The 18,615-nt window shown below is 34.2% G+C and overlaps 1 protein-coding gene across 1 annotated transcript in view; it reads left to right on the plus strand.

Moving 5' to 3' along the window:
* Positions 1–18,615, plus strand: part of LOC130233258 (DENN domain-containing protein 2C-like) — a 52,369-nt gene that overhangs the window by 19,801 nt on the left and 13,953 nt on the right. Inside the window, 14 exon segments of the mRNA XM_056463210.1 lie at positions 591–653; positions 735–779; positions 900–941; positions 944–1,086; positions 2,508–2,579; positions 2,581–2,618; positions 2,694–2,734; positions 2,737–2,761; positions 5,883–5,955; positions 6,049–6,189; positions 8,829–8,937; positions 8,940–8,976; positions 11,074–11,251; positions 17,222–17,263. Of these exon segments, the coding sequence (XP_056319185.1) occupies positions 591–653; positions 735–779; positions 900–941; positions 944–1,086; positions 2,508–2,579; positions 2,581–2,618; positions 2,694–2,734; positions 2,737–2,761; positions 5,883–5,955; positions 6,049–6,189; positions 8,829–8,937; positions 8,940–8,976; positions 11,074–11,251; positions 17,222–17,263 (1,049 nt within the window).

Raw genomic sequence — 18,615 nt, forward strand, 5'->3', positions numbered from 1 at the left:
TTTTTAAGTCGATCTCTCTCTTTTGTATGTTGTAGTGCTGTATTTATACCATAGGACTATTGTGATCTCCCAATTGCAACAGAGAAATACTGGGAAATCTCTGTAGATTGATGGCATTTTTTTTGTGGTTCAGCATTCTAATCTTAAAATGTGAGCAAAATCACCTGTTTTGACATCACTTTCACTTACGCTAGAGAATCATTCAAACACTAGCTCTATGGACGTTGGTGAATTAGTAACGGCTTCTGCTGTTCTGCAGATATACAGCCACATTGCCCCTTCTACTCGTGTGATATTGCTCATTACATATATATATATATATTATATATATATATATATATATATATATATATATAATATATATCCTACATATATATATATACATATATATATATATATATTCAAATAAATATAAATTATATTAAAATAGGAAATATTTCAAGGGTAATAATAATTCACCATATTCCTCTTTTTACTGCATTTTTAGTCAGAGACATCTTTCAAAAACATGAAATTTGCTTTATATAAACTAAATGCTGAGGAAATGTTGTTTGTGTTTCATTTTCATTCTAAGTGTAGCTTATAAACAGGATCCAGGAGATTTTTTGAGTCCAAAAGAGGAAGGAAGCGCGTTTGGGTGACTGCAACCCGCGGTAAGAGCATGCATATTTCATATTAACCTTGTTACCAACAGAAAAAGTGTAATAGATCAGTGAGTGTGTGTTTTCTGGCAGATGAATTGAGTGGGACAGAAAGCGATCCCGAGGACAGCTCTAAAGGTCAGTGTCTCCCTCAGGCCTCAGCAAACATGACTCTGTTTACTCTAGATTTACTTGTATATCAACCCATTTTAGTAGTTTTGTAAACCCATCAATGCTGTTTACATTCTTCTGTCATAGATCGCTCTCATCGCACAGTGTATGTTCAGTCAACCCTGAAACGAAGCCAGGTTACCGCACTTTAGAGAGGGATCTGATCCAACTTCAGCAGCAGCAGCTTTTCCAACAGTTTGTTGTGGTGTCGCTTAGAAAAGGCTCCCCTGGAAACACATACATACCTGAGATCCACACACAGTTCCCTACCAAGGTAAACAGACCTCTAATGAGATCTCTAATGTAAAATAAAATTACATTTTACTTATGGAATTTGTGTTTCACCATTTTGAGTATTTGATTATATTTAATCAATTTATTATTATTATTATTATTATTATTATTATTATTATTATTATTATTAGTTATTATATTATTATTATATATTGTTATTATAGTAATGTAATAAAAATCCTTTATTTAAAAAAAGTACATTACATTTAGTCTATTTATGATATTTATAATGCACTTGAATTAAAATAAGTATATACTGAATAATTTTATTATAAAAAAAAAAAATAATAATAATAATAATAATAATAAATAAATATATATATATATATATATATATATATATATATATATATATATTATATATATATATATATATATATATATATAACGTTTATGTATTATTAATGTCTTATTATGAAATGGATGGACAGACAGACAGATTGATAGAGGGATAGAAAATAAATAGCTGAATAGATAAATAAATAGATGGATAGATAGATATATGGATGGATTGAAGAGGGATAGATAAATAAATAGCTGAATAATAAATAAATAGATGGATAGATAGATGTATGTATGGATTGAAAGAGGGTAGATAATAATAGATAGATGGATGAATGGATTGAAAGAGGGATAGATAAATAAATAGCTGAATAGATAATAAATATGGATAGATAGATATATGGATGGATTGAAAGGGATAGATAAATAAATTGATAAATAAATAGATGGATAGATAGATGTATGGATGGATGGATTGCTAGAGGGATAGATAAATAAATAGATGGATAGATAGATGTATGGATGGATGGATTGCTAGAGGGATAGATAAATAAATAGATGGATAGATAGATGTATGGATAGATGGATTGCTAGAGGGATAGATAAATAAATATATGGAAAAATAGGTGTATGGATGGATGGATTGCTAGAGGGATAGATAAATAAATAGATGGAAAAATAGATGTATGGATGGATGGATTGCTAAGGGATAGATAATAAATAGATGGATAGATAGATGTATGGATGGATGGATTGCTAAAGGGATAGATAAATAATAGATGAAAAATAGATGTATGGATGGATGGATTGCTAGAGGGATAGATAAATAAATAGATGGATAGATAGATGTATATGTAGATGGATGGATGCATTGATAGATGGATTGCTAGAGGGATAGATAAATAAATAGATAAATAAATAGATGGGTAGATAAATAAATAGATGGCTGGATAGATTTATATTTATATAGATGGATAGATAAATAGGTAGATGGATGGATGGACGGACAGCCGGATAGATAGATATTGTAGATATTGTTCATTTAAAATATATAAATATTATATATTTTACTATAAAATGTATTTTTAGTGTTCTTTTTCCTCTTTGTTTTGCATATAGTTTGAGAAGTCTTCCCGTCTGTCTCGTGAGGCTGAAGACAGATTGAGAGCGATTCCCAAGTTTTGTTTTCCTGGACTGTCATGACTGGCGTCCCTCCTCGGACCACACCAGGTAACAAATCAACCTATTATTATAATTGTCCCACTAGTTCACTTTCCTTAGACACATTTTATCTATCGCCCACAGTGAAACGTTTTCATTTGTCCTGACGGGGGAGGATGGGAGTCGCTTATTGGATACTGCCGCAAATCCTGGTGAGTTTTTTTATTTTAAATATGGATTCAATCTACAAACAAAAAACATAATTTCACTTTGTCAATTTAAAATAATGCTTTGACCAAACATCCACATTCTGTCAACTTTGTCAATTAAAACGTCTCATAGTTCATATCATGCAGGTCTGGATTAACACTAAAGTGAATTATAGGGGTCATGAACCGAGAAATCAAAATTCCCTTGATCTTTTGATATACAAGAGGTCATTTGTACAATAAAACATCCTGGAACTCTTTTGTGTTAGTCTAAAAACCGCTTATATTGGACCCAATCTACTAAAATGCAGTTTTTCCAACTTTAGAAAATGTTATAAATGTACAAAATGTCTGCCAACCGTACCAGTAGGCATTTACTTTCGACCTTACAATACGCCAAGCCTATTCAAACTGTTTTTAAGTTGAAGGGCATCAAAATAGCCTATTTTTGATGTTTAAAATTTCAATACATAGCAAGTGGGCCTCAGAACTGTTCACAAGCCTTTTAATAATATGCTGCAAGAGTATATTGAGTTTGGTCAGTGTTGGACAGTGTTGGGTAAGTTACTTTTAAAAGTAATACAGTTCAGTTCATCTTTATTTCTATTGCACTTTTTTACAATGTATGTTTGTGTCAAAGCAGCTTAACATAGATGAAAAGGTTCTAGTAAATTAAAATAGTTCAGTCATAACAGTTGAAGTAATTTAGTAATATATTACAATCTTAATCTTAAAAACATTCAATACTTTCAGATCACTTACTTAAAAAGTAACCAACACATTTAGGGCTCTATCATACACCCTGCGTAATAAGACGCAAGACGTGTTTGGCTTGATTTTTTTGCTATTATCAGACCAACGCAACCCTAATTTTCACGTATTGTGCCATGTTGTTTAAAAAGTAAATCCATTTGCGCTAATGTGTGGACTCATGGATGTGCCGGTCTAGAATGGAGGTGTGTTAAGGCACATTGTTGGCGCGTTGCTATTTTTGAGGAACCTAAAATAGACTGACCAGCTGAAAGCAGGTCTAAAGTTCAGCACAGAGCATGTTAGTTGTGCGTCTTAAATGCTTACACATTGCTTAATACACACAGGATGTACAGCAATACGCAAATATCTTTACAAATAAAAGAAATTTAAAGGATCAAAATAGTACAAAAATTATTATTTTCTACATATAAAATATAAAAGCCACTGCCCTCCATGCCTTCCTCATGTCGGGCGGCTTTTTTTCAGCTTTTTCATGACAATTAGCTTTATTGTATAATGTTGTTTAGTAGTATCATTCATTATATGTATATTTATATTTGTTTTAATAAAAACAAGTTAGATTTGTTCATCTGTCGGGTTTTGGAGATGTCTGCATCACCATATAAGAATAGGACGTGTGTTTGAATATAACTCAGTTGTTTGACCACACTTCATTATTATTGTTCATTTATTCATTTGCTGGAAATCTGAACTAAATTTAGAAATAGTTTTAAAACAAATCTTTGTGCTTAACAAACAAAATCAAATATGTAGGCTAATGGATGTTTTCAATGGAGTGTGTACAACACCATTTCCTTATCCATGAAAGTAAAGAGAAAGTAAAGAGGTTGAATGGAGGAGGATCATTCTTTATTCTCTGCAGATGGTCTGTTTAACTGTTTTTTCGCTAGTGAAGCGTTCAGTTTTTCCACTTACAAAGTCGCCATGTAAATGGCAAATGTGCCATGGCGCAACACAACTGACTCTTAAGGGAATGGGAGATTGGTTTAATGTATGTTATGTTCAAAACACACCCATAACTCATTAAGAGAATAAGCACAACACTGACTACATTTACATGGACATCAGTAATCCAATTATTTGCTTTAATCTAATTAAGAGAATATTAAGACTAAGGTGTTTACATGAGTTGCTTTTTGAGTGTTACTTTCATGATCTCGATTTACATGTTATAACACATAATTCGATTAACGTCATTGCGTCAACACGCTATCCGCATTTCCTCTGGAGTTTTTATGCAATTTCGCTTGTTTCACTTAAAATTGTCGACTTTAACTGCAGTTTGGCACTTTCACTTTCATTCACGAACATTTCATGCACGCCCTCCGTGACAAACGAGATATTGGATGCAACTATAAACTGCTGGAAGAGTGTTGTTTTAAAGGAAGTTCATACCGCATGCTGAATGGAAGAAAAAAACCTTAGCATTTCACAATACAGGTGTCTGTGATCTGCACTGACTGGGTAGGTGCAAAGAGTGTCAAACAGCCGTGTGTGTGGACTATCCTGTCGCAAAACACGGCGATAAGTCTTACATGACGGTAATAATTCAATAAAGGTGCTTACATGCCGTACTGCACTTCAATAATGTGACTAAAATCAACATACTCCACACGTCTTAATTCGATTTCTGTTTTAGTTTGATTATGATCTTAATCTGATTAAATTAATCAAAAATCACTATTTACATGGTTAACTCTAATCAGAGTGTTGTCTTAATTGCATTCAAATCGAATTATTAGTGTCCATGTAAACGTAGTCACTGTTAGACCATGTGCCGCAGCGCAGACTGTATTTTCCCATCTTTAAAATAGCAAAAGTAGATTCAAATACGCCTTTAATGCTTGAGACTCTGCTCCTAGACCATTAAAATAGAGCCCTTAGTTACTTAAAGTGATTTAAAGGGACAGTTCACCCAAAAATGACAATTGTCATAATTTACTCAACCTTTACTTAAACAATTTACTTGTTGAAAATGTACTCACTGTTTACTCACCCTCAAGTGGTTCCAAACCTTTATGAGTTTCTTTCTACTGTTGAACACAAAATCTAATATTTTAAAGTAAGCTGGAAACCTGTAACCATTGACTTTCACAGTATTTGTTTTTGCTACTATGGAAGTCAATGGTTACAGGTTTTCAGCTTTCCTCAATCATCCTTTTTAGTGTTCAACAGAATAAAGAAACTCATAAATGTTTGGAACCACCTGAGGGTGAGTAAACAGTGAGTACATTTTATTTTCTGGTGAGCTATCCCTCTAAGATTGTAATGTATTAATGTATCTAACACATGTTTATTAATAATAATGAGCACTAATCTTGACCTCTGACCCCTGTGTCCTGCAGCCCAGTGGGAAAGGGAAGAGACTGCCCGAAGTTCACTGTATCATCAGCAGACTGGGCTGCTTCAATCTCTTCTCAAAGGTCAGGGCTTTTTTTATTGATCATCCATAAATGTTCTGTTTTATCAGCTCTAGACACAGGGTGAATTATATTGTCTGAAATGTTTGGGAGCAGATCCTGGAGGAGGTGGAGAGGAGGAGAGAGATTTCTCCTGCGCTGGTTTCTCCTTTCATGCACAGCGTCATGGAAGCTCCTTTTCCAGCTCCTGGACGCACAATCACCGTCAAGAGCTTCCTGCCAGGGTCTGGAAATGAGGTACGCTGATGTTTAACTGTTGTTTAATTCAGTTCTCTAATAATGTTAGATATGCGTTGTTCGCAATAAGGGAAAATTATTATTTCTAAAACATTGTAAATATTTAGATATTTATATTATTATTTCTCATAAAACCATGTATGTGTAGTTATGTCTGTGTGTGTATTTTTATTTACTGTATATATTTTACTGTACTTGTTTTTAATTTATTAGTGTGTTAATAATGTTCTTATATTTATTACTTTTTTATAACTTAAGATACCTATTAAAAAAATATAGACATGTGGTACTCTTTATTTGGTTAAAGGTCCCATGAAGTACTCTGAAATGTGAAGTTTTGTTTGATGTGAGACGTAAGTTCAATTGAAATATGAAGACGGGGCAAGACGTAGAGTAGCTCCTCCCCTTTAAATGTAATGCGTATTTATATAACACATTATTGTGTATGGCCATACACACCAAGCGCTTCATAAACACAATGAGGGTTTCTCCACACCAACACCAGTATTCAGCATCCAATTGGATGACGCGACGGCAGCCACAGGACAACGGCGCCAGTGTGCTCACCACACACTGCTATAGGAGGAGTGGAGAGACAGTGATAGAGCCAATTCAGTGGATATGGATGATTGGGAGGCCATGATCGATAAGGGCTGATAGATGGAATTTGGCCAGGACACCGGTTGCTGCACCCCTACTCTTACGAGAAGGGCCATGTGATTTTTAATGACCACAGAGAGTCAGGACCTCGGTTTAAGGTTTCATCCATAATACAGCGCTCACTGACAGCATGTCTCCTTCACTATACTGGGGCATTAGGACTCCCACAGACCACAGGTTGAGCGCCCCCGGCTGGCCCCACTAACACCACTTCCGGCAGCAACCCAGTTTTCCCATGTGGTCTCCCATCCAGGTACTGATCAGGCTCAGTCCTGCTTAGCTTCAGTGAGTAACCAGTCTTACGCTGCAGAGTGAAATAGCTGTGGCATTAAAAAGCAGCCACTAGCGTTTAGTTTCCAGCTCTGCCAGTAGGAGTGGCTCAAATGAAAAATCAAATGAGAAGCATCTTATTGGGTGGAGCATGTCAAATACTAGAGCATTTGATTGGTCAGAAGATTTGATGTGAAACTGAAGAATTACATTAAAAAAGGGTTGTTCCATTTAGGCGGAAGTGTTGAACTGCAAGCTTAGAATGTTTATATTTTATAAATGCAAATTTTGTCAATGTTTTGAAGCACTTAAGCTTATAGATAACCTTAAGGCTTTTAGAATATTTTATGATAATATTAATAATGAATTCTTTCTTGTTTAAAGACAAATGACTCCTGTTTTAAACAATACAGAGTCAAACCTTTTTTATCTTATTGTATAAATTAAAGTTAAACAATTTTACCTTTTACATTGAGATTCCTGACTATGTGAATCCCTTCTGTAATTACTCAAAAGTAGTGGTGTAAAGTAACAAATTACAAATACTCAAATTACTGTCATTGAGTAGTTTTTCCTCAGGAATTGTAATTTAATAAGTTGTTTTAAAAATGAGTACTTTTTACTTTCCCTTTAGCACATTTTACTGTGTGTATCTGTTACTCCACTATTTTCTTTTTCTTTTTTTCTATTTGCTTTGTTTTTTCTTATCTATGTGGATTGGCTGAGTGGAAAAATCAGTCCTGTGAATTCCGTCCAATCAAATCACACATAGAAAGTAAATCCCATCATACTGAACAACCTCAAGACATGGACGCTTTATAAATGCAGCAAACTGTTTGGAAGCATTAAAAGTGTCCAAGAAGATCCAAAATCTTACACGCAACAACCGAGAGACTGTTTAGACTGCATGTCATTGATGAGAAGATGGCGGATGTTTACTGTATGATGACTGAAATCACTAAATAGTCTTAAACAATCACAGAATGTTACGTTTACACACACAAATAGTATGTAAACCCATTAGCTATTTACAGCTTAATACTCAATACTCTCTACTCGTGATTACATTTAAAATGGCTACTTTTTACTTATACTTTGAGTAATATTTACAACAGACGCTTTTACTCTACTTGCACTACATTTTTGGGCAAGTAATGGAACTTTTACTTAAGTATGATTTTTCTGTACTCTTTCCACCACTGCTCAAAAGTCATGCAATAGTACATGAGGAGAATCAAATGATCTCCTTGATTTCTACACTTCTTAATATAATACAGATTGCTTCAAGGCAGCATTACAAATAAAATCAAAAATAGCATCAATTATATTACTAACAGCATGGAGTTCATCAGCTCAGAGTCCACGTGAACAAGCATGTGGTTAGAGAAGCATGGTTAATAATACTGAGGCTGAAGCTGTCAAAATGATGTCAACAGAGAAGGACCGCCACTCCAAATGCAGAAGCAAATAGTTAGACTTTAATTGAAGATTACCAAAACAAACCTTTTTTCAGTGGATTAACTGCATGGATAAAGAATTACAATGTGCGCTAGCAAAATGAACATTGTGAATTTTGATTTCACACAGACTTTAAGACAAGCTCAGCAATGTCGTTATTCAACTTGAATCAGTTCATTATCCTAATTACTTTAGTTCAGGTTTTGACTTCTGCCAGTCTGATTCTCCCTGTGTTTCTGCTATACATGCAGGTTCTGACTCTGTGCCGGCCGGTGGACTCTCGTCTGGAGCACGTGGACTTTGAGAGTTTGCTGCAGGTCTTAGTGTCCTCCAGACTCCTGCAGGTCTTCGCTTCACTGATGCGGAGAGGAGAGTGATCTTCATCGCAGACAAACTCAGGTACAGACCAGCACATACAGCTCAATTCTGAATGCCAAGTAGAGTTAAAGGAACACTCAACTTTTTTTTGGAAATGGGCTAATTAACTCTGTTCACCTATTGTTAAACATTTGAGTTTACCATTCTTGAATCCAATCAGCAGATCTCTGGATCTGGCCGGAGCACTTTTAGCTAGCTTAGCATAGATCATTGAATCAGATTAGACCATTAGCATCTCGGCGGGCACTTTTTTCCAGGGGATTCAGTACAACGTAACCGCTACTATGTCATCAAGGGGCGTGGCGTGGCTTATCTGTGAATTTGCTTAGGTCACAGATCATGCGCAGATTGTGAAAACAGCCGTTTGCTTCAGATACCTGTACGCGATCGCAGGGGTTCGTGTGAAGTCAGTGTATTTTATATTAACAAAGTACTTAAGATACCTGTCAGATTACATTAATACTGTTAGAACTTAAGATCCTGATCCCAGGGTTTTGTGTTAAATACTTTATACATCATATACAGTAACATCAGATACCTGTCCTGATCGCAGGTGTTTCGTGTGTGATAGTTATTCTATTAAATACAGTAACATCAGATACCTGTCCTGATCGCAGGTGTTTCGTGTGAAGTCAGTGTATTTTATATTAAACAAAGTAACTTAAGATACCTGTCGAGATTACATTAATACTGTTAGAACTTAAGATCTTGATCCCAGGGGTTTTGTGTCAAATACTTTATACATCATAAACAGTGTCATCAGATACCTGTCCTGATGCCTGGTGTTTCGTGTATGATCATTTTATATCATTTAACATCAGATATCTGTCCTGATCGCAGGTGTTTCATGTATGATAATTGTTTGTTTCGTTTTTCGTGTCTAATAGTTATGCTATTATATACAGTAACATCAGATACCTGTCCTGATTCCAGGCGTCTTGTGTATGATGACTTTAATAAAAAATAAAAAATAAATATAGGTTCTGTTAATTAACCAACTAAGATTGAGTCAGTAAAGTTAACTATGGTTTATTACAGAAAAATGTGGTATTTATTTGTTTAAACAGAACTGATTACCATGTGTTAAACTACAAAAACACCCCTAATCTAATATACCACAACCATTATATTATTTTGTTGTTTACCATGGAAGTACAAAACCCCCGAGATTTATAGTTGTAAAACTATGTTCAATTTTACGCTGAACACAGAGTAAAATAAAATTGCTACTAACGCAGTTTACACTTCTTGTGGTCTATTGTCTCTGCAAATGAAATCCTAAATATATAACATTATAAAATCAAAAATAACCTGTATGATTGTTTTTTTTCCTTCGTTATCCATCGCAGTAGGTTCTTCATCCTTTGGAGCTAATGAGTTCCTGTATTTGAAATGACCACAAAAAAAAAAAAATACAAATAAAAAAACTATTCTGTGCATGCTCGTGACCTCTTAATATTGTTGTTTTTTAGGGGCGTTTCCCAACACCAACCACTCCAACGCTAATTTTACGCAGTGGTAATGAAACCCCTGGAACTTAGTGCATGCCTTAGCATCTCGTGCAATAAAAATTAAAAAATAGGTTTTGATCATTTTCTATTCAAAGCTTAACTCTGTATTTACATTGTGTACTAAGGATGACGAAAAATTAAAAGTTGCTATTTTCTATGCTGATATGGCTAGGAACTATTCTCTCATTACGGCAAAATAATCAAGGAACTTTGCTGCTGTACAACGCACAATGATATTACACAGCACCTAAAAAATAGTCCTCGGTTAGATTTCTAGCAGAACTGTGTAATATAAATATGCATCTACATCAGCCATGGTATGTTATCAAAGTTCTTTGATTGTTACGCCGGAATAAGAGTTTTTAGATTTATTTTTGAGAGACATGCTAATGGTCTAATCCATTTTAATAATCTATGCTAAGCTAAGCTAAAATTGTTCTCTCCAGACCCTGAGATCAGTTGATAGATTCAAAAACGTAAAACTCAACTGTTAAGCTCTAGGAGAAATATAAAATAAGCCTATTTCTAAAAAAAATTAGTGTTGTAGAGAAAAAATATAGTAGAAAAGTAGTTGCTTTACATTCAAACTGTCTGTATCTCTCTTTAGTGTTTTATCTCGGTGTGCCCACTCTGCCCTGGCACTACTCTACCCCTTCACATGGCAGCACACATTCGTGCCTGTTCTTCCGGCGGGCATGCTGGACATTTGCTGCTCTCCCACTCCATTTGTAATGGGGGCTCTGTCTCCATCCCTGCCCGAGGTGCTGGACATGCCCATTGAGGAGGTCAGTCGCATACATTTATCATGGCATGCAAGCTACGGTAGTTTTTCTTCATTATTGTGAAAAAGAATACAGAGTAGGGTGGGGACTTCATTTTGTCTTTAGGGAATTGATTGAGGGATTGAATTAATGTGGTTTGCCTTGTAGACACCAATAAACGGTTTTCCTTATTTTAGCCAATAAAGTATTTCTTGTTTATAATCAGTTTTAATTTAGTCTTGTTTTAACTAGAAACTAAAATAGCTATAGCTAAAATACAAACTAAATATAAAAAAACAACTATTTACTGGGTGTCTGTGGCGTCTTAAAAAGTATTAAAAGTTGATAAATCAATGTAGAGAAATTGAAGGCCCTTAAAAAGTATAAAAAATTCTTAAATGTTATTTGCAAGGTATTCAATTTTATATCATTTTTGATTAAGTAATGTATGGTTGTATGCTAAAGTTTGCCTAAATTAAATCTGTGAATATCAGGATGCTGTGTAGTTTATGAAATTAATGAAATCCTACTAGATTTGACATGCTGCTTAGTTCACTGCCACCCTGCTGAATTAGCTAGATTTAATAGATTTGTATTCAGGATATGAATAATGTTTTAGTTTTGGATTCATTTCTTACATTATTATTTAGTAAATATACTGCAGTTAAAATCTCGCCAGTGCTTCCAGTTGAAAGCTAAAGTGGTTATAAGGTCTTAAAATGTATGGAAAAAGTCTTAAAAATGGTCTTAAAAGGTATTGAGTTTCACTCTGTGAATCCTGTATATACAATTAAAAAATTGTAAAACCAATGAAAATGACTTTTAAAATAAATTAAATTCGAGAAGAACAATTCTTTTTTTCTGTTAAATATATTTTATTGAAGACAAAGATTCAGTAAAAAGGCTTATCTGTTTTACATATGTTGTCCACATATTACATAAGCAAAGAAAGAAACAACTAAAAAAAACTAAAAATTTATAAAAAAAAGTTAATAATAATAAATAAAAACCCACCCCACATAACAAGCCATTCCTAAAAACTTGTTTACAAAGACCTGTTTGAGCAACAGAGTATGATGAAAGGGAATATTAAAACATTACATAAAATGATGCATTAGTCCACAAGGTTTTTGTTAAGGTGACAGATAAAAAGATGCCAGATTTTGTTAAATCATTCAAGTTTTTCTTTTAAACAGTACTTAATTTGCTCTAAGTGTAACGTAGAAGTCATTTCTCCAAAAACACAGTTTACATGTAGGGGACTTCTTTTTCTTCCAAAACCGTAGCAGTAACTTCTTGGCTGTAGGTGAGCTGTAAGAGAGCAGTTTGTGTTGTGTGTTTGACAATAAATGCATTTCAGAAAATCCCAGAATTAAAAGCATTAGGTCTGAAAGTAATTGCAGTTTAAGCATCTCAGAAAACACTTCAAATTCCATTCTAATAATTCTGTATCTGAGCAAAAATGAAACTATGGGATAGATCAGCATCTAGTGAAATGCATCTGTCACAAAGAGGTGAGATATTTTAGAAGATTATTAAAACATTATTAAAGAGATGATAATTATTATAAACAAATGATGAGGGTACATCAATAAAATAATAATGCCTCTCTTCAGTAAAGTTATATTGCTTAAATATATTGTATTTGCTAACATGAACAAACAATGAAGAATATATTTATTACAGTATTTGTTCGACTTTAAGGTTATTGAAAATAAAGTTGTTCATTGTTAGTTCTTGTTAACTCACAGTGCATTAACTAATGCTAGCAAGCATGAGTTTTGATTATAATAATACATTCGTAAATGTTGAACTATGATTAATAAATGCTGTACAAGTAATGTTCATTATTAGTTCAATACTATAATTACAATAACTAACAGGAACTAATGAATCCCTATTGTAAATTGTGACCAATAACCTGAATAATGATAAGCACACAAATTGTTTGTAATAAAACTGCATTGTTATATGGAATAATTAGGAATTTTCTATTTTGACTTTGCACAGGAGCCATATTTAGATCCACTTATAATCAAGGTTTGTTTGTTTGTGCCAAAGGGATGATAACATTTTATTAACACATTTCTTTTCAACCATATTTCTTTCTATACTGTGAAGATCTTTATGTTTGCACTTTAAACACCACATACGTTGATGTATAATAAATTATGGTCATGATGAGATAATGTCTTCGTTGTTTATTTCTAGCCATTTCCCCAAATTATTTTCAGCAATATGACTTGGTTATGAAGTCGAGTAATCTATGCGACATGACCCATTTAAACTTTCAGTCTCATCTTGCCTGTAGGCTACAAAACACATGTCCAGAAGGGAATTTTCTCGAATGCTGTCATGGATACTTCTAAACAACAGAGAGGAGAGCTCTGAGATTTGATTATAACCTCGAGTTTAATTTAATAACCGTCATTCCTTGAATTGTTTCCATTGTTTAACAGTCTAAAATTCCCCATGTTGCCAATAAATATTATATGACTGAGGCATAAACCATATATATTTATAACAGAATCCAAGTTTAGTGTAACCTTCAGTATGGTGAAAAAATAGTGTATGTTTTGCAGTTTAGATACTATAGGAAGTGCTTTAAATTATATATTTTTTAACTTTTAGGTCCCATTTACACCTGGTATTATCTCTTACATGCATATATTGTTCTTAACTCTCCCCCTAATTGTTTTTTAATGTCAGACATAAACTAGAATCCCTTAATTTGTTCGTTATAAAATACAATAAGAATTTTTCTTAAAGATTTATTTTTGGCCTTTTTTGCATTTATTAGATAGGACAGTATTGAGACAGGAAGCGAAGTTGGAGACAGAGAGGGGGTAGGCTCGGGAAATGTCCTGGAGCCGGGATTGGAACTCTGGACACCCTGACGTGCTACTGCACCATATGTCGGCGCGCTAACCACTAGGCTAATGCGCCGGCACAATAAGAATAAATAAAAAAATTTTTAAAAAGTTTTGTAAATATTGTATAGGGTCACTACCGACCCAAGGGATGTAAAAATTTGCTTATTTGTTTCCTGCGCAAAAATTATCAAAGGTGGCAATTTCTGAAACAACGATGATGCGATATTGTTTCATTTTTAATTACCACATTCAAAAAACAAATGAATATCATCAGCAAAACCTAAATTGGGCTGGAATGGCTTACTGCAGAGCAACTGCTGTATGCAATCTGTATTATATTAAGCGGTATAAAGCGGTCAAGGAGACCACTTGATTCTCCTCATTCACTATTGCATGTCTTTGAGCAGTGGTGGAAAGAGTACAGAAAAACCATACTCAAGTAAAAGTACCATTACTTTCAGTCATCACACAGTAAGTGTTACTGTCACTTGATAGTGGATCTGGTGAATAAGCTGTCGAGGATCAAATATTGAATATAAATCATCAAAATATAAATCAGTCATATTAACTTGGAAGCCATACTGAAATGGTAGAAATTGATAATATGATCCAGATGTTGATTTTAGACCCTTTTAAGGGATGTAAACCATAACAATGGTCCTAACGTATTTCCTGTTTTACATTTTTAATTTCCATAGCTCCTGGGAATCCTAAAAGGTCCACATATTGATAAATAACATTATGACAGTTGTTTTAATGTTGAGATATGATTGAATTGCTTAGTGTTACACTTATTAAAATAGTTTGGCAACAAGCAGGAAATGTTTATGGGCCAATGGCATCACCACATTGAAATGGTCTGTACTTGTGCTCTGATGATGATTGTGAAATTGAAACCTTTCTAAGTTCCAAAAAACTGAGAAGATTTTAGTCTTTTATGATAGTTATTAATGTGTCAGGGGAGTTTATGCTATTCCAACAATCATTGATCTATCTGTGTTTGATAAATAGATCCGGGTCACTAAAGACCTGAATATGTAATAATGACCGTCAAAAGTTAAGATGCTTTTTCATTGATGCAGTCAAAAGTGAACGACACTAAATACAGGTGTAAATGTGATCTAAAATGGTTTGAGCTTGTCCAATTTCTGAAGTATTTAAAAACATGATAAAAAAAAAGAGGAAAGGGTCAAAACTAAATCTGAACACAAGTGATTGAAAGATAATAGAGTGGCTGAGAGAGTTCAAACACGATGCAAATAAAAAAAACAAATAAAAAAAACACTAACGAATTGTGGAAACATCATCATCAGTTTGAAAACACACGTTCATGTATATTCTTAAAACACAACTACAGCAACACGCTGTAAATAGCGCAGACCACAACAGAAATGCGTCGGGGGTCACCAAAAATGATAAAAGTCATAAATGATTTATTTGCATGTTTTAGGAGAATTTACATATGCATGTTTTTGCAGTTTGTCAGTGTTTTTCTTTGTGCATGTTTTTTTTTTTTTTCTTGCAGCATGTTTCTATATTTGCATGTTTTTTGCACGCACAAGTGTTATCAAACTGATAAAAATGTTTTCAAAATGTTTCACTTTGTGTCACTTAGGGCTCTATTTTAACTATCTAGGTGCAAAGTCTAAAGCGCATGGCGGAAAAACATTAAGGGCTTGTCCGAATCCACTTTTGCTATTTTAAGGACGGAAAAATATGGTTTGCGCCATGGCGCATGGTGTTTTGAGCATAACGTGCATTAAACCAATCAGAGTCTCATCTACCATTCCCTTTAAGAGTCAGATGCATTGCGCCATGGCACATTTGTTATTTACATGGCGGACTTTGTAAGTGGAATAACTGAACGCTTCACTAGCGAGAAAACAGGTAAACAGACCATCTGTAGCGAGAATAAAGAACAAGTCTCCACCATTCAGCCTCTTTACTTTCTCTTTACCTTTACACTTTACTCCTTTACTTTCGTGGATAAGGAAATGATGTTGTACGCACTCCACTGAAGACATCCATTAACCTACATATTTAATTTCGTTTGCTAAGCACAAAGATGTTTCAAAACTATTTCTAAATTTAGTTCTAATTTTCAGCAAATGAATAAATAAACAATAATAATGAAGTGTGGTCAAAAAACTAACTTATATCCAAACACACGTCCTATTCTTATTCCCCATATAGTGACGCAGACGTCTCCAAAACCCGACAGATGGACAAATCTGAACTTGTTTTTATTAAAACAAATATAAATATGCATGTAATAAATAATACTGATAGTAATAATAACATTATACAAATGCTAATTGTCATGAAGAAACTGAAAAAAGCCCCCTGAGGTGAAGAAGGCACGGAGGCAGTGGTTTTTATGTAGAAAATAATAATTTTGTAACATTTTAATCCTTTTATTTTTTTCATATGTAAAGATATTTGTGTGTTGCTGTACATTCTCTGTGTATTAAGCAATGTGTGTAAGTGTTTGGACCTGCATAAATGCATAACTAACACACCCTGCGCTGGACATAAGACCAGCTTTTAGTTGGTCAATGATGTGGTCTATTTCAGTTCCTCAAAATAGCAACGCGTCAACAATGCGCCTTAACACACCTACTTTCTAGACCAGCACACCCTTGAGTCCACAAAATGGCACAAATGAATTTGCTATTTAAACAGCGTGGCCCTCTTGAACCCCCTCACCCCCACCCCTCACCCCACTCTTCACCTGGGGCCCCCATCTTTAACCCTTGCGGGGTGTCCACGCATATTCCGCTACGCCACTGGGCCCAATGTATTTTATATTTACTTTTGTTTTCTTAACTTGCAGCATATTTGAGCTCTCTCAACCACCTTAACATGCACATTTGAACACAAGTTAATACTGAAATGAAAACTACCATGCTAATAAACCTTATGTAACATTTCAGCATGAGGTTCTTGTCAGGCCTGTTACCTAGTGACGTTTATATCAACTTTATGTGATTGAATGCATTTTTGCTTATGCTTTCTGTTTGAAAAGAGCATAAAAGCCACACGCATTTGTTACATAATCAGTGTTTCTGAGCTGACGTGATTCTGACCTTTCTTCTCCTTTTTTCCCTTTATTCCCCCACAGGTGCTTATTGTGGATTTGTGTACGGACAAGTTTGTCGTTCAGGTGTGTATGCTGGTTTAGTTCCTTAATAGTGCAAGGGTGTGTCATTGTGAAAGTGTCACCAGTGCGTGTGTGTTCGTAAGGGTGCGGTTTGAAACTCAAGTCAGGGCCTGAGTAACTGTGCATTACTGTAAGTCAGAGACATAAACGTGACGCTTTTAAAGGGACAGTTCTCCCAAAACTGGAAGTTCTGTCATCGTTTACTCACTTTTCACTTGTTTCAAACCTGCCTGTGTTTCTTTTTTCTGTTGAACATATGAAGAAGATATGTTGAAAAATGGTGGAACCATTGACTTCCATAGTATTTGTCCTACTATAGATGTCTACTATGGATGGTTACCAGTTTCCAACATTCATGAAAGCTTGTTGTTCTCGCCAAGCCTGCATTAATATGTAACATGTTATTAATGAATAAATAAGTAAATTATTTTGTATTTTGATCCATTTAAAAATATGATTTATTCCTACAATGCAAAACTGAATGTTCTATATGCTAATATGGTCATTATATGGTTAAGAAACATTTATTAATTGTACAAATAATAAGAAATATTTTAAACAGTTGCTTATATATTTTTATATAAAATAATAACATAATAACATAACAACAACATAAAAAAAACATAACATAAAAACATAACAATAACACGGGTGTCTCGGACTGCCGGCCTGCGGGCTATTTGCGACCCCACCTCCTCCTTCCTCCAGCCCGCAACTGACTTCAAAAATATAAAGTTGCATGTGGTTTTGATCCTCCCCCACTCACTGGACATTGAAGGTACTGTGCTATATATTCTGGTTACTTTCGGTTTCTCTTAGTGTGCGGTCAGTGTGCACATGCTGATTACTTTTGTGGCTGATTTAAACGTTGTAATAAATATCCGTAAGTGTCATTTTGGGTCATTTGATTATAATCGGTTTTATACCACCTGTATTTTGTTGTGCAAACACTTCTTCATGACTTACACGTTATGCTGGGGGTGTAAATATGATAATTTTGCTAATATTCAATTCAAATGGTCACATGAATAGATTTTGCTCATATGCATAATAAGATTTGTGTAAAAAATGTGCATTAGTAAAGTTTTACAGCTGGCTGAATTGAACATATTAAAATAAATGTTAATATATACATACTTTTCCCCTCTCTGTTGTAGTTTTACAAAAAATAATGATATTGAGAAGAACAATTGCCAGTGAAGTCACTAAAGTTACCCAAACTGCATTCTGCTGTCTTTCGCTATCAATTGATTGGGACATTATAATTATTATTATTATGCCTAATATTATTTTCATAGCAATTTAAACTCCCCTTTCAATATGTACAACAAGATACAAAAAGACGAATCTTTGAT

Source organism: Danio aesculapii, chromosome 8 (assembly GCF_903798145.1).
Source record: "Danio aesculapii chromosome 8, fDanAes4.1, whole genome shotgun sequence".
Taxonomy (NCBI): Eukaryota; Metazoa; Chordata; class Actinopteri; order Cypriniformes; family Danionidae; genus Danio; species Danio aesculapii.